Consider the following 24,676-nt stretch of genomic DNA (forward strand, 5'->3'; position numbering starts at 1 on the left):
GCTCCATCCTGTTTGTGCCCATTTGATGAAAACTGATAGCGTGAAGCAGGGTCAACTTGCATCTCTTTCCAAGGACCAGGAGAAAATATCCAACAGCGCCCTTCCAGTGGTTAACTTGAAAACCTTTACTGATTTGAAGGACTTACAGTTATTAGATGAGAAGACATAATCATAATGCAGGAAATTTAGAGTCCTGCGTAAAGACTACTCTGGGCTCCCTGTCCACTATTTTGTTATCAGAGGCTGTGAAACCATGGGGAAACCCAAAAGGGAAGTGTAGTCTATTCTGCTTGCAGTTTAAATGAAAAAAAATTCTGGGCGTGTTGCTGAAACTGTATACACATTGGTGTGTTTTACTTCTTGGTTAGGGCAATTTTGCTTGTATGAACGGTCTTTATAAAACCTCATGGTAATACCTTTTATGCCTATAAATCAAAGTGGCTCAGTTCTGACAATTTTTACATTTAAGGGACAAAAGAGTGAGTTTCAAATATCTCTTGATGATTCTCCTAAATTATTTGGGCATTTTTTAATTGGCAAAATAACCAGACGTCAGAAATTGGTCATTTTTATTCCATCACGTTAATGGTAAATGGCTTATTTAATAAAACATCTGTAATTTAACATAAATAGCACATAACGGCTGTTCATTTGTCAGCCTTTTTGCCTGTGTGAAGCATCTTAGACTGTTTTACCAAAGGATAGGGTCACTTAGAGGGGAAATCCGTCAGTTAAATCATGGCTGGACGAAGGGATGCTGAGAAAGCTGAAGATCGTAATCTATTTTTTTCTGCGCTGAAAACGATCAGAGAAGATTCACTTCATCCCTGCAGAGAAATGATTGTCCAAAAGCACAATGCAAGTTGGTAGCAAAGCGGACCTCCCAGATCACATAGGACTCCTGGTTCTGCGCTCCAGCTCTAACCAGTGCTGCCTGCCTTCACCCACGTGTGCACTGGGGAGTTGTAAAGTGAGTTATGAGAATAAAACAAGGCAGGGAGTCCAGCCTTGATCTTAAGAAACAGCGTTCTCCGGGGCCACAGGCAGAGGTGACGCCCAGAGAAGGGCGCCCTCGGCTGGGTGGGAGAGCCGCGGGCCCCGAGTCCTTGCCTTCAGCATCTTCACCTCGCTCCCCTTCCTCCGAAGTTGCGGAGGTGCCGGGAAGAGGAGGGGCTTCGCCTCGGGCGCCCGAGTGATTGGCTGCCCGGGGTCCCTAGCGAGGGCTGTGTGGTGCATCCCGGGTGGAGAGGGGCGGAGCGGCCACTGCTCCAACCACCGCCACCACCGCCACAGTAGCAGCCGCCGCAGCCTCGGCCGCCGGGCAAGTATCTCCGAGCGGCGGCTTCCTGGGTGCCCCGACGCGGACGGGGGCTCCACGCTCTGCTCGCTCCGCGCGGAGCCATGCTGGGCAGCAGCGCGTAACCTCCGCGCTCGGGCCGCCGCCGAATCGACCCGGTGCACCTTCCCTCGCCCGAGCCCAGCTTTCTCGGCACGCAAGTCCCTCGGTCTTCGCCTACCCCTCGCAACCATGCCCCGGGCGACTGCGCTCGGGGCCGTTGGGCCACTGCTGCTGTCTCCTTTGCTGCTGCTGCTGCTACCGCTGCCCCACGACGCGGAGGGGCTCGGGGAGCGCTCGGACGCCGCCTCGGACTACTCGGCACTGGAAGGCGAGGAGGGCACGGAGCAGCAGTTAGAGCATTACCACGACCCGTGCAAAGCCGGTAGGTGCCGCCGCCGCTGCCGCCGGGAAAGTCCAGCAGAAGTTTGCCTTTGAAATGCAAATGCGGTGGTGGGCAAGCCTGCGCTGCCGTCGGTGGGGCGGGTCTCCCTTCCCCTCCCCCGAGGTCCCCCGGGCTCCCCAGGAAAACAATGCCCCAGATGAACTGCTGAAATGCCACTCGGTCTGGGACGTCCCGGTCCCTGGTTTGCGGCGCGCACGGAGTGGCGGCTGCGGGAGGGTTCCCGAAGTGAATCAGGGAGGGTGCCCAAGGCCGAGAGGGCGCTCAGGGCTGGGGCGGGCGCCGGGGCCGCCTGACAGCCAGGTGGTCAGCACCCGCCACCGCCGGAAGCGCAGGGCTGGAGCGGAGGAGCGAGGCTGGGCGCGGCGTTCCCAGGCTCAGATGGAGTCGCTGGCTCCGGTTTCACGGCATTTTTAAGTTTCGGGCAAAGTTTCCCAACATCTTGTGGTTACTCTTGGAAGAGAATTCTTAAAAACCGAAAAGCTTCACACCAGGCAAATGGAAAGGGGTAGCCGAGGAAGAATGTGCATGACTCAAGTTGCCGCAAACTTCCCTGTGTGGCCCCTTAGCGTGGTCCCGGCCTAGGGGTCGCCCTGGGCAGGCGGAGATGGAAGCCGGCAGGTGCGGTAATGTCGCCAGGAATCGGCGCCCCGGGACGCGCGGGTCTTTCTGGCGCAAATCGCGGCCGGAGCGCTGCAGCTCCCGCTTCCCACGAGCCACCAAGCGGCTCGTGTGTCCTGAGGGAAGCGGCTTCCGAGCCAGAACAGTTGAGACTTCAGCCCCAGAAGGGCCCAAGCTCATGTTCTAAAGAGAGCCTATGGGTCTGGGGCAGTTACCACAGGGACAGGGGTACCCACTCTCTAGGGAGAGGGTGGTCGCAGAGGCCCCCCAGCCGCTCCTAGCAGGTGGTCAGGCCCACCCCCGCCAGTAGTAGTGGTGTTTACCTCTAGGCATGGACTGGCCTTTTCACTGGGCAGCCTGCAGAGATGAGCAAACAGAGGGTTTGCTCACTGGGCTGCCTCCATCCGCAGAAGGGCAGGTGCTTCTCCCAGGGCAGGTAGTCCCAATTCCTTCATTTCCTGGAGACCTTTAGTAGCCTCAGTTTCCTCACCTCTACATTGGTGACAGTAATTATAGGAAGACTTAGATGATTTATGGGCAAATTCCCTGCAAATGGAATAATGATGGCACTGTAATTATTTGTGTTGCTACAGCAGTGGCTATGGTCTAGGCTGGGCATCGGGCAGGTTGGAACTGGGTGAAATCCGACAAAGACCAGATTACTAGGAGGCCAGAGGACCTGGAGGGTTGTGAGACCTGAGAATCTTCTGAGGGTTGAAGATCAAACCAGGCTCGAGGGGCCTGGTCTTACAGTGTGGGAAGAATCCTCCAGAAAACCCATTGATTGCTCTACCTTTTAGGGCTTCTGAGTTGAAAAGGTGGGCAGAAGACTTGGTTTCTGGGTAATCTGAGAGAATATCAGCAGGTTGTGAGCTCTGACTGAGGTATCTCAATTCATCACAGGACCTAGCTCACGACTAGGGAGAAGGGTCCCTGGGGCACTGTAGAATGGTGACCTTGCCAGAGAAGAGTGACACTGAGGCTGCAAAAATGGGATGGGGCTAAAGAGACTGGATCAACCATCGCCTGCACCTGTCAGATCCTTGACTCTACTGGGTATGAGCTGGGGTCTGTAAGAGGTGGTGTGGGCAGCTGGGGTCTGGAATAGGGAAGTGATCAATTTATTCAGGAATGTATTGAGCACCTCTGGTGTGCTGTGTGCTGCAAATTCAGGTGAAAGAGGCATAAGTCTGTTTGTGGGAGCTCCCAGCTCCTGGTCTCTGCCTTGAGGAATAACCCTGAGGTAGATTTGCCTAGTGAGGTCTCATTTTTCTCCAGTAATTTTGGAGAAAATGCTGGATAACCTGGGCATGCATGTTGTGTGACTCTTTGCAGACAGGATGGGATGGGTGGACAGGGCTGTAAAGTAGAGAATCTTGGGAGTATGGTTTGGCCAGCTCCAACATCCACAGCCCTCCTTGGTCCTGTCAACCCCTTGGCCTCTCCCTGGGCTATGCTGATGCTAAGAGTGGCCAGAAGAGGGCGATGTCAAGAGAGACCTGAGGGAAAGGTTACATCTCAGTCTGCCCAAACTTCTGGAAATTCCCTGAGCTAGGGAACGGCCTTTTGGAGGGACAACAACCAGTTCACCAGTGTACTGAGGTCTCAATGAAAGGACATGCCTCTTAGCTTGGGGGAACACTGCATCTCCTGGTTACATATTTAAACCAAACATTTAGGGGCAGCCTCTCAGCGTATCCCAGTCAAATCCGAACTCCCTGATTCCTCCAGCCAGACTCCACATAGGACCTGCCTCAGGGCTTCAATTCTGAAACACCTTCCACCTTCCCTTTCTGAGCGTGGGTCTCCAGATTTCAGAGAGGAGAGTCTGGGGTCTGTTCCTGGCCTCTCAGGAGCTCTGCTACCTTGGATAAGCCCTCTCCTCTCTGGGCCTTAGTTGCTCATCTATAAAGATGTTGGACTTTTTAGGGTTGCAAACTGACAGGTCCAGGGAGCTGGTTCTCTTGGTCTACATCAGCCCTCTTGCCCTGTGCCCACTTTATACCTTGCGGACACTTGAGTTGTGCCCTGGTTCCTTCCTACTTAGTGTTCTATGACCTTTGCTTCCAACTCAGTCTCTCAGAGGGTGACTGAATTGGTAGTGTTTTATCATTTACCATTTCACCTCTTTTACCATTACTAAAACCATTTTTACCACTTATAATTTTTAAAAAACTTTTATTTATTTAAGTGTGTTTTTCCAGGACCCATCAGCCCCAAGTCAAGTAGTTGTTTCAATCTAGTTGTGGAGGGCGCAGCTCACAGTGGCCCATGTGGGGATGGAACAGGCAACCTTTTTGTTAAGAGCACCGTGCTCTAATAACTGAGCTAACTGGCCGCCCTCTACCATTTACCCCCCTTTCTGCCGCCTCCCTCCCCCCCGGCCCCCCTTGCTGAGGCAGTCGGTCTCCAGTTGTCGGTTGGCCACTCACAGAAGCTCACGGCAGCTCTCGGGGGCTGCCGGCCACTCATGCTGGCCACTGGCTGTTCCTGGCAGCACACAGCAGCCCACAGCAGCTCTCTCCGACCTCTCGCTGCTCATGGCAGCCCAGCTCCAGGGAGAGCTGTTCTTCACAGTCTTAGCTGTAGAGGGCGTAGCTCCCTGGACCATGTGGGAATCAAACCAGCGACCTCAGCATTAGGAGCACGACGCTCCAACCACCTGAGCCACCAGGCCGGCCCACCGTTTATAATTTTACCGTTTACAATTTTTACTATTTACTCTGCTACTTACAAGCTGTGTGACTTTGGGAAGTCACTTAATTTCTCTGTCCCTTTAGTATCCTCATTTATTATTTTTAATTTATGTATTTTTAAATTTATTGGGGTGACACTGGTTAGTAAAATTATATGGATTTCAAATGTACAATTCTATAATGCACCATCTATATATCACATAATGTGTTTACCACCCAGAGTCAGTTTTCCTTCCATCACCCTATTATTTGACCCCCTTTACCCTATTCTACTACTCACTTCCCCTCTTACCCTCTGGTAACCACTAAACTATTGTCTGTGTCTGTGAGTTTTTGTTTGTCGTGTTCGTTTGTTGCTTTCAGTTTTATATCCACATATGAGTGAAATCGTATGATTCTCGACTTTTTCTGTCTGACTTATTTTGCTTAGCATGGTAATCTCAAGATTCATCCATGTTGTCGCAAATGGCAGTATTTCATCTTTTTTATAGCTGAGTAGTATTCATATTCCATTGTACATATGTACCACATCTTCTTTATCCAGTCATCTATTGAAGGACACGTTGGTTGTTTCCATGTCTTGGCCACTATGAATAATGCTGCAGTGAACATAGGGGTACATACATCTTAACAGATAAATGTTTTCAGATTTTTTTGGTTAGATATCCAGAACAGGGATTACTGGGTCATATGGTAATTCTAGTCTTAATTTGTTGAGGAACCTCCATATTGTTTTCCATAGTGATTGTACCAATTTATATTCCCACCAGCAGTGTATGAGAGTTCCTTTTTCTCCACAACCTCTCCAACATTTGTTATTCCTTGTCTTATTGACAATAGCTATTCTAAGAGGTGTGAGGTGGTATCTCATTGTGGTTTGATTTGCATTTCCCTAATAGCTAGTGAAGTTGAACATCTTTTCATATACCTGTCGGTCATTTGTATGTCTTCTTGGGAGAAGTGCCTATTCAGGTCCTTTGCACATTTTTTAATTTCATTGTGTTTTTTTGTGTTGTTGTTTAGTTGTATGAGTTTTCTTAAACATATTTTGGATATTAGCCCCTTTTTGGAGGTATTGTTTGCAGATATCTTCTCCTGTTTGATTGTTGCCTCTTTGTTTTGTTGATGGTTTCTTTTGCTGTGCAGAAGCTTTTTAGTTTGATATGGTCCCACTCATTTATTTTTGCTTTTACTTCCCTTACCTTTGTGGTCAAATTCATAAAATCCTCTCTAAACCCAAGGTCCTTAAATTTAGTACCTATGCTTTCTTCTATGCAATTTATTCTTTCGGGTCTTATATCTAGGTTATAAATGAGCATGATTCTTAATAGATTAAAGTGCTTAAGACAGTGCCTGACATATAGTTAGGTACTTTATAAACAGATGTCTTAGAAACTTGTTGAAAGAACATCTTCATGCTGACCTTTGAAGCAAGTTTTAAACTGTAAAATTTAAATTTACTAATAATCTATATGATGCTGTAAAAAGGTATGGTTTTAAAATCGGATGATTGCAGACTGGGAGTAAATCTGTGAAGCCCTCCTGGCCAGGGGCTGGTAAGGTACACAAGGCTTCCTGGGCACGGTCTCCGACTGGTGGTTCACAGCTCTGCCATTTTGTTTTTCATCTCACACTGTAAGTATGGCCAAGGGTTCGACTGCCAGTAAATTATAAGACATCCTCCCAACCACCATTCCTCTGACAGCAATCTTTGCAAAGCTTCTGATGGTTTTTTCCACCTGCTTTCCCTCATTCGTAATTCTTTAGCTGGATTCAGAGCCAGAAGTTCTGGGTCCTTATCCCTTTTACTCTGTGTGACCTTGAGCAAGTCACTTCACCCATGCATGTCTCAGTCTCCTCATCTGCAAAATGGGGATGGGAACAAAATCGCTTGCTTTGTAGGGCAGATATTAGGCTAGTTGTAGCTGGATTCCTCAGAGAGGAGAGCCTTAGACGAGGACTTGTGTGTAGGTAGTTTGGTAGCTGATCCCAAGAAGTGGGATGAAGAAGCAGGGAGAGTGAGACAGGAAAGGAGGAAATCCAGTGAGCGGAGTAGAATCGAGCTAGCTGCTTTAGTTGGTGGGGTCTTGTCCACACCAGGCCTTTGCAAAGCCTCCTTATTTTTAGGGTCACCCAGCGCCCTCTAGGACAGCGCTCTCTGGGGGCAGCCCTTGCCAGCAGCCCTCACATTACTGATGCAGGCTGGAATGTCAAACTCTGTGAGGTCAGGGGTTCTTGTCTGCTTTGGTCACTGCTCTAAGCCCAGTGCCTAGAGCAGTATCTGGCATATTGTAGGCACTTATCAGCATTTGCTGACTCAAGGAATGATCGTTTTGTTCCTGTGTGGATTGGGTCCACAGCTGAAAGAATCTCCAAGCTCACAGTCAGCCTGGAGAGTGAGGCAGCCCTGGCCCCGTGGGCTGCCGCCATCCCAAGAGAGCTCAGGGTGCGGTTGGACGGCAGTCATGGAGGTCTGGGTGTGCTCCCCAGGACTCCATTTTTCATGGCATGGGCAGGCATCCTGGATTCTAAAGTGCAGAGGTGAGGCTCCTGTGGTGCCTCCCGGAAGCCTGTCTCCCTGGCACTGCCTGTTCCCATCTCCCTGGCACCTCTTCTCTCTCCCATCAGATTCCCGTCCCCATGGGCCACACCCAGGTGAGGGTAGCTGGCATTTTTACAACTTTATTCTCATCCCTACTTCTCATGGTATCCTTGCTGTTGGGCAGATGCTCATCTGATGGAGTCAAAATACTTCAGGGCTGTATTGAGAAGAGATGTTTATCTTCCCTGCTTCTCCAGGCAGGAGCAGCGTCTAGTCTACCTTTGTCTACAATATGTCACGTCCGGAGTTGCACTGAGGGAAGGGCGTGAGGGGGTTAAGAGCGGAGTCTTTGACACTTGACAGACCTAGATTCAAAATCGACTGCCTATGCAAGGCTTTGTCACCTTGAGTAAGTTACTTAACCTCTCTGAGCCTCAGTTTCTTCTCTTGAAAAGAACTAATATTCACTTTTCAGGGTTGCTGTGAAGGATGAAATGATACAATGTTTGTCAAATGCTTGTCACTCAACAAGTGTTCCATGATTAATATGTACATTATGTGAGCATAGAGCAGGTGCTCACAAGTGCTTCTTGAAGGCTTTTGTTGAAATGCTATAGAGGAATTTGAATTTTTGTAATAAATGAGCAATTGATTTCATGTAGTGTAGTTAATTAGGGATTCTTGAATCCAGACCTGATACCTATTGGTAAACAGAGTCTCAAAAATAAGTGAAGGGTGAATTTTATGGTGAGTCATAGCTCAATAAAGATTGCAAAAAGAAAAAAAAAAAGTAAATGAAGATGAGGACGGGCCAAGGCAGATTTGGGGGAGGAAATACACAGAACCCAGAGGTCCCAGCTCTTGCCAAGACTTACCCTGGGGCGAGCAATATGTGGGAGAGGGAGGCCGGGAAGGAGAACACACCGGCCCCTTTTGGATTAGGGGCCTAGTCATATCAAGAACACCACCCCATCGACCTTTGACCCAGCCCTGGGGGTAGACAGGCAGCTGGGATGGTTCCCAGTTTGCATAAGGAGAACCTGAGCTTCACGCCTAGACCTTCTACCTGACATTGATGCCCCTTTGACTTCCGTCACCATCTCTGTAGACAAAGCTCAAGTTCTGCAGACAGAAAAGTACTCAGTGGTATCGTCCTACGTAGTTCCGCCCTCTGACATCAGTGGAACGCCTTGTTTTTCTTTTTTGTCCTGCTCAGTCGTGCAGTGATCAGTGTTTCGCACCCTCTCCTGGGAGTGGCATGTGTGTTGGGAGAGTCCTTTCATCCTCTGTCCAGCGCAGTGAGAAGAGGAAGGATGGGGCAGTCGCTACACCTCAGAGACATCCACGACAGCCCGGACCTGCAGGCTCCTTGGTTGTGCAGGGCCGTGCACCGGGTGCTGGGGATCTAACCAGACCTCAACCCTGTCCCTGGGAGTTTCCAGCTCAGGGTGTGGCCCCCTCAGCGGGAAGAAGCTCCTGATGGCAGCCAACTGTAGACAAGTCAGCAGGTCTTATTCAGCACCTCCTGTGGTCAGTTCGGGACGTTCTGTGTCTCACTGCTTCTCCGGCCACGCTCATGGAACTCACTGTCCTGGACCATGAGTGTTGATTGAGAGTCTGGCTTCTCCCCAGCCCATTGGTTCTGGACTCCAGCTTTGGAGTCGAGATGACTTAGGTTTTCCTTCTCAGCTCTGTCACTTACTAGCCATGAGACCTTGAGCAATCCTTCAGCCTTTAAAGCCTGTTTCCTCATCTATATAATGCAATTAGTAGAAACTCCTTTTTTGCAGGCTTGTTGTTCTATGAAAGGCAATTGATACTGTGCTAAACACTTAATAGATGTGAAATAATGCTGTAATTTTGTGGCTCCTGAAGGGCCTGTCATGTGCAAAAAGCATGTGGATTAAATTGAATCACATGCACAGCACTGCTTTCCATTTCTGTGAGAGAGCCTACGGGCCGAGCGAATGCTGGAGGTAAATTGCCCAGTTCACATCCTGGCTCGGCCACTTACTGGCTGTGGGACCTGCTTAAGCTATCTGGATCTCAGTTTCCTCATCTATAAAACAGGGCTACTAACATCTACCACCGAGGATTATTATGATAACTAAATGAGTGAATATAGACAAAACACTTAGAATAGTGCCTGGAACGTGGTAAACAGTCAGTAAATAATAGTGTTTTTATTACTATCATCCCATGGAAATCCGACAAGGTTTCTGAGTGGCAGGAAACCAAGTATCTGAACAACTGAAGCCTGATGATGTTTTCAGAGTGTTATGTTTCCTAATATAGCTCCTCTATATTCAGAGACCGTAGTCTAAAAACAAGTTTGCCTTGAATCTTATTGGTTTCCTTGCGGTTAGGCTGGGGAGGGGTGACGGCGGGGGGTAGCTCCATGTCCTGCAAGCCAACCAGGTGTCCAGGTCAGCAGGTCCCAGAATAATATCATTTCATTCCACATTGTTTTGTTATAATGTTGATGAGATGCTGGAAGAACTTAACTCTTGTTTATATCAATTAGCCTGTGATAAAATTGGTTTCATTATATGTTGTTTTCGCTGAAGTTCCAAGAACCTATTGATGACATTAAGTGGGGATTTACTGTGTTTGGAGATGTGTGAACGGAGTGAGCCCAAGTCTCCATTCAGCCAACGGCCCCTGCCAACCACTCAGCTTTCCAAAGCAGCATTCCTATGGCCTCCAGATTTCAAACAGCTGAGATGCCAGCAGGATTGAGGCCGACAGCACGTTTGATGGTGGCACCCATCCTTTTGCCATGGAGACCTAGCCAAGCAATCTGAGTAGAGACTGTAACTTCATTGGTCCTCAAACCTTTGCCTCTCAACCCTCACCGTGTTTTTCAAGAGGAAGAACAATGATATTAGCCCTCACAGTGGTTACAGCATTGCCTTAGACCAGGGATATCCAACCTGCGGCCCATGATCCATTGTTAATTGGCCCGCAGCAAATTCCAAAAATAGATTTAGTTAAATAAACCAGGTGAGGCAATACGCACTTCACCTCGAGTGAGTGGCCCGGCTCTTTGTGTATTTTACCACATATGGCCCTTGGTGAAAAACGTTGAAAAAAGTTTGGACACCCCTGCCTTGGAGCTTTGGGCAACACCGGACAGTTTATCAAACTCCTTTACTTCTGTTGCTTCCATTGGTCTCTCAGCTAGGAGATGGTCTGGGCATTGCAGGACATGGTCTGCATGCTTGTACAGGTGAGAGGCTGCACTGGGCCCCACACAGGACATTGAACTTGTAAGTGAGGGAGCAGGTTCCTCAAACCCCTGTTCTCCCTTCTAAGCACACGGCCTGGAGCCGCTCCCCTTCTCCTGGCTCTCTTCACATACAGTCAACATGCATCTCCATGCTGCCCCATCTGAAGGTCATGTTTGTGCACTTGTTCCCCAGAGTACCATCACCCAACCTTCTCCCTTTTTTTCTCTATCCTTGGCTAGGAATCCAGCAAGAATGAGACGATTCTGGCCTTCAAAGTACTCTTAGTCCCAATGCGTAGGGAAGAATAAATGAATAATTCAAGGTGTTGAAATGCACCTGTCCCCCTCTCTGTCCCTCCATCCCTTCTTCAGGTCATTTGAGGATTGTGGGCCCAGATATCTCCCAGAGGGAGAGGACTTAGACTGCTGATGTTTCCCAAGGGGGCTCTAGGTGAATGGCAGCCAGGGTGATAGAACAGAAGCAGTGAAACACCCTATTTAAGAGACTGTTTTTGGCCTCATTTTCCTCATTTGGAATATGGGAATGAAGTTAAAACCCATCAAATAGGTTTGAGGATGAATTGAGGCAGTGAACATGAGGTGTTTATAAAACAGTCATTCATTCTTCTTGCTAATATTATTATTATTCATATTGTTCCCCACTTAAGAATTTCCCTATAAATGACAATCTCTTAGGGGCCTGTGTATGTTTATCTCTCCCTCTCGGGGCTTCAGAGTGATCTGTAGGATCCATGGCTTGTCGCAAGTGATAATTTATAGCTCCTCCGCTCGTTTGCTCTCATCCACGAAGCAGGGAGAAGATGACATATAAACCAATGCATATAAGCAGGTTTCTCATGGCATCCTCTTAGCCTGCTCGTAAGACCGTTCTGCCTGGATGCAAACATAGCAACAAGAACCCAGCTTTCCTGCTGATTGGTTACAGGCCTATCTGTGATCACGCCACCCTCAACCACTTCTGTCAATTACCAATAAATATTCTCAAGCTCGCCTGCACGAGCACTTGAGTGTTGACGTTCACCCCCTAGTCTTTGCCCGCTCCACCAGCTGGGCCACTTATCTGCCAGCTCATCCTGCAATTTGCACCGAGCCTCCTACCCTTCCTCCCACCTGGGGTACTGGCCTTGAGTTGATGTGAGTCTTGCATGAGCCAGTTTCCCACAGGAGCAGACTATCTTCTTCCTTAACTCTTTCTCACGTCTCTGGGTTAGGTCTCCACCCGCCCCGAGCTGGCACTGGTTTTTCCATGCCTCTCCTGGGCTCAGAGTCTGCTGTGGCTCCCTGAGGGATGGGCTCTGTGGTAGCAGGTACCTGGTGGTACCAGAGACCACCCAGGTGCTTTAACCAGAAACCCAGGGGCCATCCTGGACACCTGTCTCTCCCTCCCACTCCCATGCAGCCCAACCCAAGTCCTGCCAGTCCTGTTTCCAAAATTGAGCCCATCCGCTTCTCTCTATTCTCACTGCCACCGTTTGGTCCAAGCACCCACCAGCTCCTATGTGGGCTACTGCTCCAGTGCCTGACCCCGTCTCCCCGCTGCCCCTCTTGCCTCCTGCAGTCCATTGTCCACTTTGCAGGCAGTGGTCTTTTTGAGACTCATATCTGATCATATTTGTCAAATCCAACCTGCTTAGGACGCATGAATGACTTCCCATTGCACTTGTCCATGAGAGCAGTGGCAGACCCTGTCCCTTCTACTCCTCCAGGCTCCTCCCCTTTCCTGCCATGCTCCGCCTCCCACAGGTTCTTCCTCCTGCCTGTGAAGGCCTTGGAGGCTCATCCTCCAGGGCGCGGCTGACATGTCCTTTCCCCCTGAGGCCTTCCCAGGCCCTGATCTCAGGTCCCTTCTCTTAAATCTCTCATCACCTTCGTTTCCCAGCAGTGCGTTTTTTATAGTCCGTAACTGGGTATAGTTTTTGGCTGATTACTTGCTTAGTGTCTGTCTCCACATTAGACCACAAGTTCCAAGGGGTAGAAACTAGACTCGTTTGGTTTCCTAGTCACCAGCACAGCGCCTGACACATGGTGGGTGCTCAAACAATATTTGTCAAGTGAAAAACTGAGCAAATGCGATTCCAGAGGGATTCAGAAAAGGAGCAATCATTGTAAGACAATTAAGGTGGGCTTCCTGGTGAGGGGGCTGGTAAACCCTGAGCTTGGCCTGGAAGGATGGATGGGATGTGGAGAAACTCGGATGCAAGGGAAGGCATTTCAGGGAGAAACAGCGTGATTCAAGGTGAGGCAGCAGGAATGCTTGTGATGTGTCTGGAGCTGGGAGATCATTCTGGTTTACTTTGCAGAGTAGTAATGACGAGATTGAAAGAAGCCTGGAACAGTGCATGTCCAGCCGAGACATTTAAAATGCCCACTAAGAAATGGAGAGCTATTGATGGTTTTTGAGCAGAAGATGGTAATAATGAAGATCTGTGATGCTGAGTATCTGTAGAAGCAGGAAGTAGGAGCAACACCGGGAGTTCTAGGCCCTGGGAGCATGAGGGCCAGACTTGGGCTATGACCTTGGGAATAGAAAGGAAGGGAAGATGGGAGAGAGATCATGGCTCCAGATGTGGGAGAGGGCCCAAGCTGAGCTGTGCCTCAGAGTCGTCATTGAAACATGAATGAGTTCATCAAGTTGTGCTTAGCAAACATGGGGTGCCCTTGAGATGGATAGGAAAGGGGATTTTTTAGAAAACACAACATGTTTTTTTTTTAATTACACAGCTAATATACACCCACTGGAGAACATTTAGAAAATGTAGAGTGCAAGAGTAAAAATTTCTGGTAATTCTATTGCCTAGAAGTAATTGTTAACATTTTGCTGTCTATTCTTTCCAAATTTATGTACCTATATATAATGTTATATATATCGCTTTGAACCTGCTTGTATTTCACTTAGTATCAGGAACCTCTTTCTATGACAATAAAGATGCTCATGTAATAAATGTACTTGTATAACATCAATTTTAGTTGTTTTATAACCCATTTATAGAGGCACCATATTTCTTTAATCAATACCCTGTTGTTGGACATAAAGATTTTTTTGCCAATCTCTTCTTCTTTTATAAACAATGATACTGAAGTATCCTTGTTGCTAGGTTTTTATGTACATTGTTTATGTACGTTTTTATTTCTTTAAAAAAATATCCTACACGTAGAATCGCTGGGTCAAAGGATAGATGCTTTAAGGGCTTCTGATTCTTCTTTTCAAATTGCCCTTCAAATTTTTTTTACTCCTTTGCACTCTCACTAAGATTAACATTTTGTATTCTAGTTTAAAAAATCTTTGCTGGTTTGATAAGAGAAAAATATTTGCTGTTTCTTCAATTTCATTTGCATTGTAATTGTATTTCTTTCTCAAATGATTCTGAGCTTTTAAGAATATATTTTGACTATTTGCATTTCTTTTGCTGTGTTCATTTCCTGTTTATGTGCTTCTCTCCTCTTCTGTTCGTGCTCTTTTTTTTCTAATTAGATGTTCATTTAACATTGTGTAGGAACTCTTAAATAGTAAGGACTTCAACCTTTTATCTGTCATGTTTGTGATGTGTGTCACAAATAAATTTTGGAGAGAAGATTTTTTAAAAAGCAGAAAGCTTATTCTGTACCATATTATTCACTTTTTCCATGGAGGTGATTGCATGGCTGTATCAGTTAAGCTAAAGTTAAATTGCTAGTAATGGACCCAAGTTAATTGGCTCTGTCCATTAGTGTCCAGTTGGGGAACTGAAACCACACCAGTAATTTGAAATTTTAATATAAAGGATTATTAACTAACAAAAGGGGATTGACTACTAAAGGAGGTAGGAGGACCCTAAAGGGAACAGAAATAGCAGATGTAGAGAACAACTACTAGGGAAGGAATAAACTTGGAAGAGGCCACTCCTGGCCCCTCAACCCCAACCAGGCTGAAACTCTAACTTCTCAGGAGAAGGTGTGGCTGTGGCCCACTGAAAGTTGGAGAAATTCACCGAGCTGCTGCAGGAAAAGGAGGATGAGTCGGGAATTGCCCATTGGGATACCGGCAAAACTTTGAAGGGGGGCACCAGAGGGTCTCCTGAACACTGCTGGCAGCCCCTCCAGAGGAACAAGAACGATGAGACCACGGAAGCAGAAATGTTTCCAGGCTCCAGCTCCAATATCACAAAGCATGGCAAAGAAGAGTAGATTTAGAGCTGAGAGACGATATAGTAGTAGCTTAAACAAACTGGAAGTTTCTTTCTTTCTCATATCAAAGTCTGGAGGTCTTCCATCTAGAGCCAAGATGGCACTTTTGCTTCAGGAACTCCTCAACAAGTGTTCAATGGTTGTGGACACTTACCATTGTGTTCGTAACACAACCTCGTGTCCCTCAGTTGAGGCCCTTGTCCTTGTGGTCCGAGATGGTAGCCAGAGCCGAAACTGTCATACACATGGTCTAGACATGGAAGGCATGGAAAAGAAAAGGAGGCAAAGAATGTGTGAAAAGAAAATTCACAGGAGATGTGTGGCTTGTGCTGTCATCTCATTGGCCAGAACTTAGTCACATGGCCACAGATAGCTACAAGGGAGTCTGAGAAATCTTTCTTCTAGGTGGAACTGAAAACCAAAGGTTCTATTATTATGGAAGAAGGAAGACAAGGTAGTGGTGCACATTATGCAGTCTCTGCCACAGTAGGCTACACGTGCTGAATCTTTATGAAGAAAATTTAGTCGAAATAATGATAGGCCCATGATTATTACTGAACATTAACCAGATACACAAAGTAAGATCTTAGAGTGAAATCTTGTAGAATGTTAGAGCCGGAAGGAACCCTTGGGATTATTTATTTTAAGTTTTTCATGCTTCCTATGAGAACCCTGAGGCCTTGGAAGGGCAGTAACTTGTCCGAGGTCACATGGATAGCTGCTGGCCTGGCTGGAGGTAGATCCCAGGTCTCTGTTACCCTCCACTTCCTGCACTACTTAGGGTCTCCAGTGGGCCTTCGTCTTCAGAATGAGTCCTGCAGAATTGCACTGGTAACTTACTGCTCCATGAGAGGTCATTCCACAGTGGAGATATTAGAGCTTATGAGATGTGCCTGGTCCTAGAATCAGGCATATAAGATGCAAATTAAATCCCCAAAAGTTTCTGGCTTCTAGGACCTAACTGCACCCTTCTCTCCATTACTGAGTGGAGGCCATCTGCGCTCAGGCTGTGGGAATGCAGCAGGTGTGAAATAACAATGAGTCATATGCTGCTGGAATTAAGCAGGGAAAAGTGTCATTTTAGGCCAAAGTAGCCATTCACTTTGCCAGTCAGATTCCCATCTTTCTCTTTAGCTATGAAAAGAATGGAAGGATGTTCTTAGAACAGCTATTTGAGCCAGAGTCCCAGCAGGAAACAGACTTCACCCCATATGTTTCAGATGAAGAGACCTTAATGAAGGAACTACTGACAGAGGAAAGGTTAAGGGAACAAACAAGAGACTGGCAAGCCACCCCTGTGGCTCAAGGGACAGGTGAAGAAGCAGTGCTAAAGGAGCTGGACCTCTGCGGGGTGGGGGTGGGGGTGGGGAGCAGTGGTGGAGGGATGCGACTACTACAGAGACTGCACCAAAGCAGGGAAGAGATGCTTGCATCTCTTTCTCCTCTTCTGTCTTATCTGCCAGGGTCTCCTCCAGGTTGGATGCAACCAGAAGGCAGAGGGCAGGGGGAAGTGGGAGCTGCAGTACACAGGGTCAGCCTTCCTGGGCACAGAGCGGAGCAGAGAGGGTGGAGAGCAAGTATAAAAAGGATACCTTGAATCATGGCGTAGGCCTTGCCGCAGATACTCATTTACATGAACAAAAACATTTTTAGTGTCTTTACAACGTACATATCTGAATGGCCAGTGTGTGGCACCTCTGATGCCCCTCCTCTGTGCCAATGGCAGACATGGCTAATTGATCATGGCTCTCTTTCCTATCAGTCCAAGAAGTCACCTCACAGAAACACCACCAACTGAGTGGGGCTGGCATGTGAGACCAAACCTGTTTGGAGCTATAAAATTCAAATAGCCTTGCAAGTATGGCCTACCTGCTCGTGACAGTTTGGTGGATAATTTTTTGTTTTTTTTCCTGGTAAATTAGCTGAGCAGGCATGTCGTAAGCCAAGTGAGTCCTGATGGAAAGCCAAGATGTGATATGGCTCTGACATGTATTGGTGCAACCATATTGTGATACCGAGTAAGAGGCAAGGCGGGAGGCCGTATCTGCCTTGAGCAAGGTGGTCACCAGCCTAGGCAGCAGCCAGACCCTCTTGGCTCATCTGTAAAATAGGATGATGCCATCCCAGGTGGAAGGCAGGGCTGGGGCTTCTCTTGAGGTAGAGTCAGCTTTCAGAGCAGAGTTGCTCTGTCATACCCGGCTGTGTGGTGCTCTCCTAGGTCCTGATGGACCTACGGATTCGCAGGTCCTGTAGTATTTCGGTTGTGCACTCTTGGACCCTTGAGCTCAGGCTTTGAATAGGAAACCCTTAGCTGGAGCAAATGGGCACTGGGACGTGGACATTGGCAGCATGGTGTAGGGCACAGATGGCACGTAGATCTCAACTCGCCTGCCATTCCTGTCAATTTGTATTGACTCTCAGTGGCACTGTGTTGACGTAGATTTGGAGGCTGCATCCAGGTTCAATGGACAGGAGGGCCGCGATCAATCAGCGATGTCTTCCCTGGGGGAGAGAGGGTAAGGTGAGCACATGGTTGTGTCATATTTACCATCCCTATGTTAGGGGAAGAGCACTGGTTCAGAATCAGCAGACATGGTTTCTCAATGCCATATTTTGAGCAAATCACTCCACCTTTCCTGGACGTCGTAGTTTCTTCCTATGGAAAACAAGAACCTTGCTTAGATGACTTTTAAACTCTCTCCATCTTAGAAATTCCATGATTCAAACTAGTCTTTCAAGGTCTTCAGTGTAAAACATGCAACACATCTGTTTGATCCAATTAAAATATTTCCATCTCCCCACTCCACTCTGCCATGTGCTTGAGTAACTAAGCTATTGATTCCTTGCGAGGGCCATTTCTTCAGGCTGGAGCAGCTGAAGACCTTGGAGACTAGAGGCCTCCCATACTAAACAGATTCTACTCTTTAATCTCAACCACAAGGTCCAGGACGCAGGATTCGCATCGCGCCCAGGTTCCTTTCCTCTGTCCTCCGCGAGCCTGAACCTCTCCCCTCCTGCTCGGCCAACGTGCCCGAAGGCAGAGTTCTGAAATTTAGGTTCATGGTTTCAAAGTTCATGGTCCTGAGAATAAACAAAAAAACTATTGTGGTTGCACAGAGCGGTGGACCCCGTTAACACTGCCCCATGAATATTTATAGCGTGAAACTACAAAAGAACATAGAGGCCATATTGTATTTCCTAGAACTTTCTTTCCATGGGGTCCTTTCTCTGTGGGTCACTTAAATGTAAGCTTTGCTTATTTAGTTGCACACTTTAAGCCGATTAACTTTTTACTTAAAGAAAAAGAAAAAAAAAAACCCTCCCTGTTTGTTTGTACATACACTCCCTTGACAAAGATTCACAGAAAACTGCTTTAAACCTGTTAAATCCCTCTGCTGGAAACTTGAAGTGAACTAAATGTGTCTCTGGGTAGGATTTCCCTGTAACTCTCCCGCCTCTGGCCCCTCCACCCCACCTCAGCTTGTTTCCTGAGAGGAATTCCAATGGTTTGAATGCTCCATATTTAGTTCCTCCAATAATCTTGGCTTATCTCTAGGTGACAATCTCATGGAACATTAGCGAGGTCCTTCCTGACTGGCTTGTTATTGGGGTGGACAAACAGCAGGCCCTGGATGGATACCCTACACTCTTGAACAGAAATTGTTGTGAAATCAAACGTTGAAACTGGAGGGACCTTGGAGACCATGGGCTCTACTGGTCTCCAAACTTTAGTGTGCATGAGTCACCCGGGCAGGGCGGTGGGGTGTGAATTTAACATGCATATTCCTGGGTCCTGTCCCCAGACATTCTCACTTCATCGGTCTGGGTTGGGGCCTGCGGATCTTCATATCAACACTCTCCTTAGACACTTCTAACACAAGTGGTTTGTGGATCATGCCTGAGCTGGTTCAGCCATCTCACTGAATGGGTGAAGAAAATGCCACCAAAGGTAAAAGTTACTTGCCTAGTGTCACAGCCAGCATCCAAGCTCCCTCCGCCCCAGGATAGACCATGTGAGTGGTTCCATACTGCTTTAATTTGGGCCTTTTGTGTTCTGGAAGCAGCTTTTCTGTGGAACATTTGTGATTAGGTCCGTAAGTAGGAAGTTGATCGAACAATAAAGCACCTGCAAACCCAAGTTGTAAGTGCAAAAAGGAAAATCAGGACCCGGCCTGATTGGTGGAGGTGAGACGAGGCAAGGTGAACACCTGCTGGAGACCCCTCCCGAGACCTGCTGGTTTTGGAGTGAGCCCTGGGGCAGATCAGGGCCTGGGGTGGCCAGGAGGACTGGGAAGGTCAGAAGTGTATCCTCGAGTTGTGTCAGCCTCTTGATCTCTGGGTGCCAGGAAACAGTCTTGGGGAGGGTGTGGTTGGGGAGAAGGCAGCAGAGTCAAAGGGGTCTGCGTCTGACTGGCAGGGCTTCTGCCTGGCTCACAGCCAGCCCCGCTCTGCAGGCCCCACGCCAGGAGCTTAACCAGACTCTCGGAATGTCATGTGGGGAGGGGTGTGAAGGGCCTTCCCGGGGAACCCCTCCTGCATTCTGTCCCCTCATAGCACCCTTGCTGGGCTGTCCAGCCTTTGCCAGGCCAGTGACTCATCCAGGAACAGGGCTTTCACTGCTGACCATGAGATCAGCGCTCACCTTGCATCCTAATTCTGGAAACGGGGTCCAGTGTAATGCAGTGAACCAAGCTCTCAGTTTAGCGCCCACAGGTCTGTGTTCAAGCCCCTGCCCCCTTCTCACTGGTTGTAAACTTGGGTTAGTCATTAACTTCCCTAAGCCTGGCTTTCCCCCGTAAAGTGGGGCTAACGGTTTTAGCCCTGCTTTCCCCTAGGACTTCAGCGAGGAGAATTCATTCACTCACTTGTTCATTTATGGAAATATTCTGAAGCTGCCAGAACTGAAGGCCCTTGCCAGGCCCTGAGCTGGGTGTAGGGTGCGGTAGGGTTGGGGGAGAGTATGCGCATGGAAGGGATGGTAAAATGTGAAGTGCTGCACCACAGTGGAGGACTCCTGTGACCAACTCCCCTGTGGGTTCTCTGGTGGCCCCAGAATTCTGTTCTCTGTGTTTGAACCTTCCTTTTTGTCCCCGACAGCCTTTCAATTCCTGTGGCCCCATGTGCTGGCTTGCTCTCCCTATTACCGGCAGACCACATGGCTGGGTCCCCACTTCATCTAGGCTCCCTCATTGGTCCCTTTCTGCTCCTGCCCTGACAGTGCCTTGCTATTTCTCCCCTCGACCTTTGCATATGCTGTTCCTTTGGCCAGCATACCCCTTCCTCTTGTTATCACTTGCCAGTTTATTGTTTTCAGATATTCCCGTTATTTCAAAAGGAAGAAGATATGGTTAGTGGGTAGGTGGCTGGGAAGTAATTTGACCTTGCTTTGGGCATTGAAGTTATACAAATAGAAGTGGGAACTCATTCTCCTTTCATTAATTTATCAGTAAATATTTCCTGATCATATTCTAGATGCCAGACACTGTTCTGGAGACTGGAGATACTTTCGTGAACAAAGAAGACGAAAATCTTTGCCCACATCAACAGGCCGTTTAGCGGTGTCTTGGAGCCTGGTTTTATGGTGGCCTCCCAGCCGGTGCAGGCATTCAGCCTGATTCTTGTGCATAATATGTTTTTGCTTTTGTTTTGAGAGCAGCATGGTAACTGTCTCCCACAGGGTTAAGCGCTAATGGCCTGTCCTCATTTCCTGACATGGCCTCAGTCTGTTTGACAGTCACTGTCCTTACAGGAGCATGTGTACTCTTTTCTGCTGGGGTGTAAATAACCCTTAACGAAAGGCTGAGAAGCTCTGCCGAGCCTCGGATTCCACCCCAGGGTGGAGAGACTCAGGGCAGAAGACAGTCCTTTGTGGCCTTAGGAGCTTTTTTAGGCATTCATTCAACAAATACTTCCGGCACCTCCACTGTGTGCCACGTGCTGAGGATAGAACAATAATAGGCCAGGCAGACGCAGTACTTGGCTTCATGAAACTGCAAAGATAGAAGTTAAACTCCAGTATTAATTAACTTCAGTTGTGATGATATCACAGAGAAGTTCAAGTAAAACAGCTGTTTTTTAGAGGGTAGCCTCAGCTCAGGGGATGGGGGCATGGCTCAGGTGTGGTACTTCCTATGGCCCTTGTGGAACAGTAGGACCGTCCAGGCCATTCAGCAGAGGCCAGCAAGAACTATCTTTGAACAGACAGGAGACATAGGCTTTCTTTGGTTGAGACGGGAGGCTATTTCAGAAATGGGCTCCCTCTCTAACTCCCCGGGTGCAGCCTTCGAAATCCTTGCAGTGAGATGGAGCCCGCCCTCTCAGATGTGACCAACCCAGTGGCTCCCGTGGCACTTATTCCTTCCTGCCTTCTTTCCTTCCTTCCTCCCTCCCTCCCTCCCTCCCTCCCTCCCTTCCTTCCTTCCTTCCTTCCTTCCTTCCTTCCTTCCTTTCTTCTTTCCTTCCTTCTTTCCTTCCTTCTTTCCTCAGTCTGCCATTTACCGTGCCTTTTTCCCAGAGGAGGAGCCATTAAGCCGTAGTAGATATTGCATTGACTTGAAGCTGTGACCTGTGAGAAATTCCACAATGAGCCTACCTGGGTGTGTCACTCCAGCTTTCTTACATTCCCCTACAGTGCGTTGGCTGAGATCCTTGGAGGACCTCTGTTCAGAAGAACACGTTGTGGAAGGAGTCTGGAGTGCTGGCTCCTCCCATTGTCTCAGACTTACTTATGCCAACTATAATATTATATATATATATATATATATGTATATATAGGTATGTATACATTTACAAGAGGCAGAGTACAGCATTGGGAGTGGAGATAGTGGAAATGGGATGGCTCGGTGCGATGTCAGAGAGATAGTGGATGGGGGGTAGGGGGTCCACAGTATGAGGGATATAAATGATAAACGTCTAAGGAAAAAAAAAAAAAACTCAGACACAGACAATAGTTTAGTGGTTACCAGAGGGTAAGGGGGGGGGGTGGGAGATGAGGGTGAGGGGGATCAAATATATGGTGATGGAAGGAGAACTGACTCTGGGTGGTGAACACACAATGTAATTCATAGATGATGTGATACAGAATTGTACACCTGAAATCTATGTAATTTTACTAACCATTGTCACCCCAATAAATTTTTTAAAAAAAAGAGCTTCGGGGGGAAAAAAAATTATCCAAAGTCTCCAGTGGGTCCTGCAATCAAACCAACCATTCAAACCAATATGACTGGTGTCCTTTAAAAAGGCAGAAATTTGGGCACAGATACTCACACAGGGAGAATGTCATGTGAAAATTGGAATTATGCTGCCACAAGCCAAGAAACTATCTAAGCTGGAAACTCTCTGAAGCCTGGAACAGATCTCTCCCTGGCACTTTCTGAGGGAATGTGGCCCTACAAACACCTTGATCTCAGATTTCCAGACTCCCAAATTGAGACAATAAATTTGTGTTGTTTTTTAAAAAATAAATAAATAAAATAAATAAAATGTTAAAAGCCAATTTCTTCCCCCTTTGGTGTAAAGGTTTTTACCTCTGGCTCCTAGATGCTTGTGGACAAATTCTGCTCCGGTAGTTCAGACCAGAGAGTAATGAGAATTGACCTGGACTTGAGTCTTGGCTCTGCCAAGTTACTTGCTAAGTGACCTTGAACAAATTGCTCAGCCTCCCTGCACAGCATGCTTATATCCATGGAAAGGGGTTGCAGGGTAGGACTCTAGATGACATCTTGATTCTGGACCGCTACCCTGGGGGGCCGGCCACTCTGCTTTGAAGCCTACTGGCTCTTGAGTTTGATGTTAGGAAGCTTCCAGGGCCCAGAGCAGTGCTGGGGAATTGTTTTATTGGAGGCGTCCTCTCTAGGTAACGACCCGCAGCCTCCTTGGACTGTGTCCTCGAGGGATACCCTCAGGAAGTATCTTTGAGATCCTGAGACGGGATCTGTAGGACAGAAAGGCAGAGTGGGATCTAGACATGGAGACAGGGAGCCTCTCGTACCACAGGATAGGCCACTAGGTTGGATGTGGGAAGACTCTCTAGGTCCTGAGGTGGGATGGAGTCCAGTGGCAGGCCATGAGGCCACGTGGTCTTCCCATGTGCTCCCAGAAGAGGGCACGCCAGCGCCCTCTTTTGGCTGCTGTGGGTAAGGGCTGCCTTGGGTTGGGTGCTAGCGGTAAGTCAGTGACCCCTATGGGCGCCATAATTGTAAGAACATCTCCTGGCTTCACAGCGCAGCACCATTGACATAGGCCATTGTCAAGGATCTCCATGTCTGGAGGATGCAGCTCAGGTGACTGTCTTCTGTTTACTGAGTGGTGCCAGATGCCAGCCGTGTCCTAAGAAGCACTTACTCATACCGTGTTTCCCCGAGAATAAGACCTAGCCGGACCATCATCTCTAATGCGCCTTTTGGAGCAAAAACTAATATAAGACCCGGTCTTATATTATATTATGTTAGATAAGACCGGGTCTTATATTAATTTTTGCTCCAAAAGGCGCATTAGAGCTGATGGTCTGGCTAAGTCTTATTCTCGGGGAAACGGTATTATCGCAGTTGATGCTCACAGCAACGTTGTGGGGAAGATATTATTATTGTTTATTCCCGTTTGAAAGATGAGGAAACTGCGGCACAGAGAAGTTAAGTTACTTGCCCAAGTGTACACAGGTACAACTTAAGCCCCAGTCTGTGTGATTCAGTATTTTCACTCTTAGCCACTAGGCATACGCAGCATCTCACATGACGACTTTCCTTAGAGTGTATAAAATGGAATTTACTGTGTGAAATATGTGCATTATACCTAGAGCCTGTCCTCAAGGCGTTTAGAATCTGGCAGAAGTTGGGAAGCTGAGTAGTTGCTACAAGCTGAGGAAGGCAGTTTGGGGGACTGGAAAGAGCCCAGGTTTTGGGATTCGGGCTCTACTACTTGCTGGCTGTGTGACCTGAGTGAGTCAGTCCCTTCTCCCTCAGGTTTTCATCTGTAAAATGGGAATGAGAAAAGTAAAAGAAGTGATGCATATGGGAAATCCATAACCCCAGCTTCACTTCTTCCACCCTCACCCCGGCATTTAGTGGGCTCCGTAAATATTTGTTAGGTGAATATATGGACACAGTGTAGCTCCCCCATTGTCTGGCTGACATTGTCTTATTGAGACTCATAGAGGAAGGCAGAGAAAGGAAGGAGTGTTTCAGGGGTGGGAGGGAGACCGTCATGGCGGAGGCATGGGTGTCGGTGATGGGAATCAAGTTGAACACTGCAGGGGCAGGCTCGTCTGGATGAAGAGAGAGTAGAGTAGGGAGAGAAGGGGCCAAGAGGAACCCAGTGAAAATTAGAGTGGCACCACTATCCACTGAAAGTTACTGTAGGCCAGGCCCCATACCGAGTGCTTAACACACTTGTGTAATTCTCGCCAACTCTACAAGGTAGGTACTTCTATTTCCAGAAGAGGAAACTGAGGCTCAGAGAGATCAAGTGATTTGCCCAAGGTCATGCAGCTATTAAATGGCAACAATGGGATTTGAACTCAGGATCTCTCTGGTGAGAAGGCACATAATTTTAATCAACCTGTCTTCCCAGGTGAACAATTCAAAGCTTGTAGGCAGGAAGTGCCTTCGTGGAGAATTCCCTTCAAGGCAATCAGCCTGGGGCTCCTGCCCTTTGAGGTCAGGAG

The 24,676-nt window shown here is 47.9% G+C and overlaps 1 protein-coding gene across 1 annotated transcript in view; it reads left to right on the top strand.

Moving 5' to 3' along the window:
- The first annotated feature begins 1,298 nt into the window (after positions 1-1,298).
- TLL2 (tolloid like 2) overlaps positions 1,299-24,676 on the top strand; it is a 116,024-nt gene continuing 92,646 nt past the window's right edge. The window contains exon 1 of the mRNA XM_033129759.1: positions 1,299-1,721. Within this exon, the coding sequence (XP_032985650.1) occupies positions 1,529-1,721 (193 nt within the window). The 5' untranslated portion in view covers positions 1,299-1,528. The remainder of the gene's footprint in view (positions 1,722-24,676) is intronic.

Source organism: Rhinolophus ferrumequinum, chromosome 16 (genome assembly GCF_004115265.2).
Source record: "Rhinolophus ferrumequinum isolate MPI-CBG mRhiFer1 chromosome 16, mRhiFer1_v1.p, whole genome shotgun sequence".
NCBI classification, from domain to species: Eukaryota; Metazoa; Chordata; class Mammalia; order Chiroptera; family Rhinolophidae; genus Rhinolophus; species Rhinolophus ferrumequinum.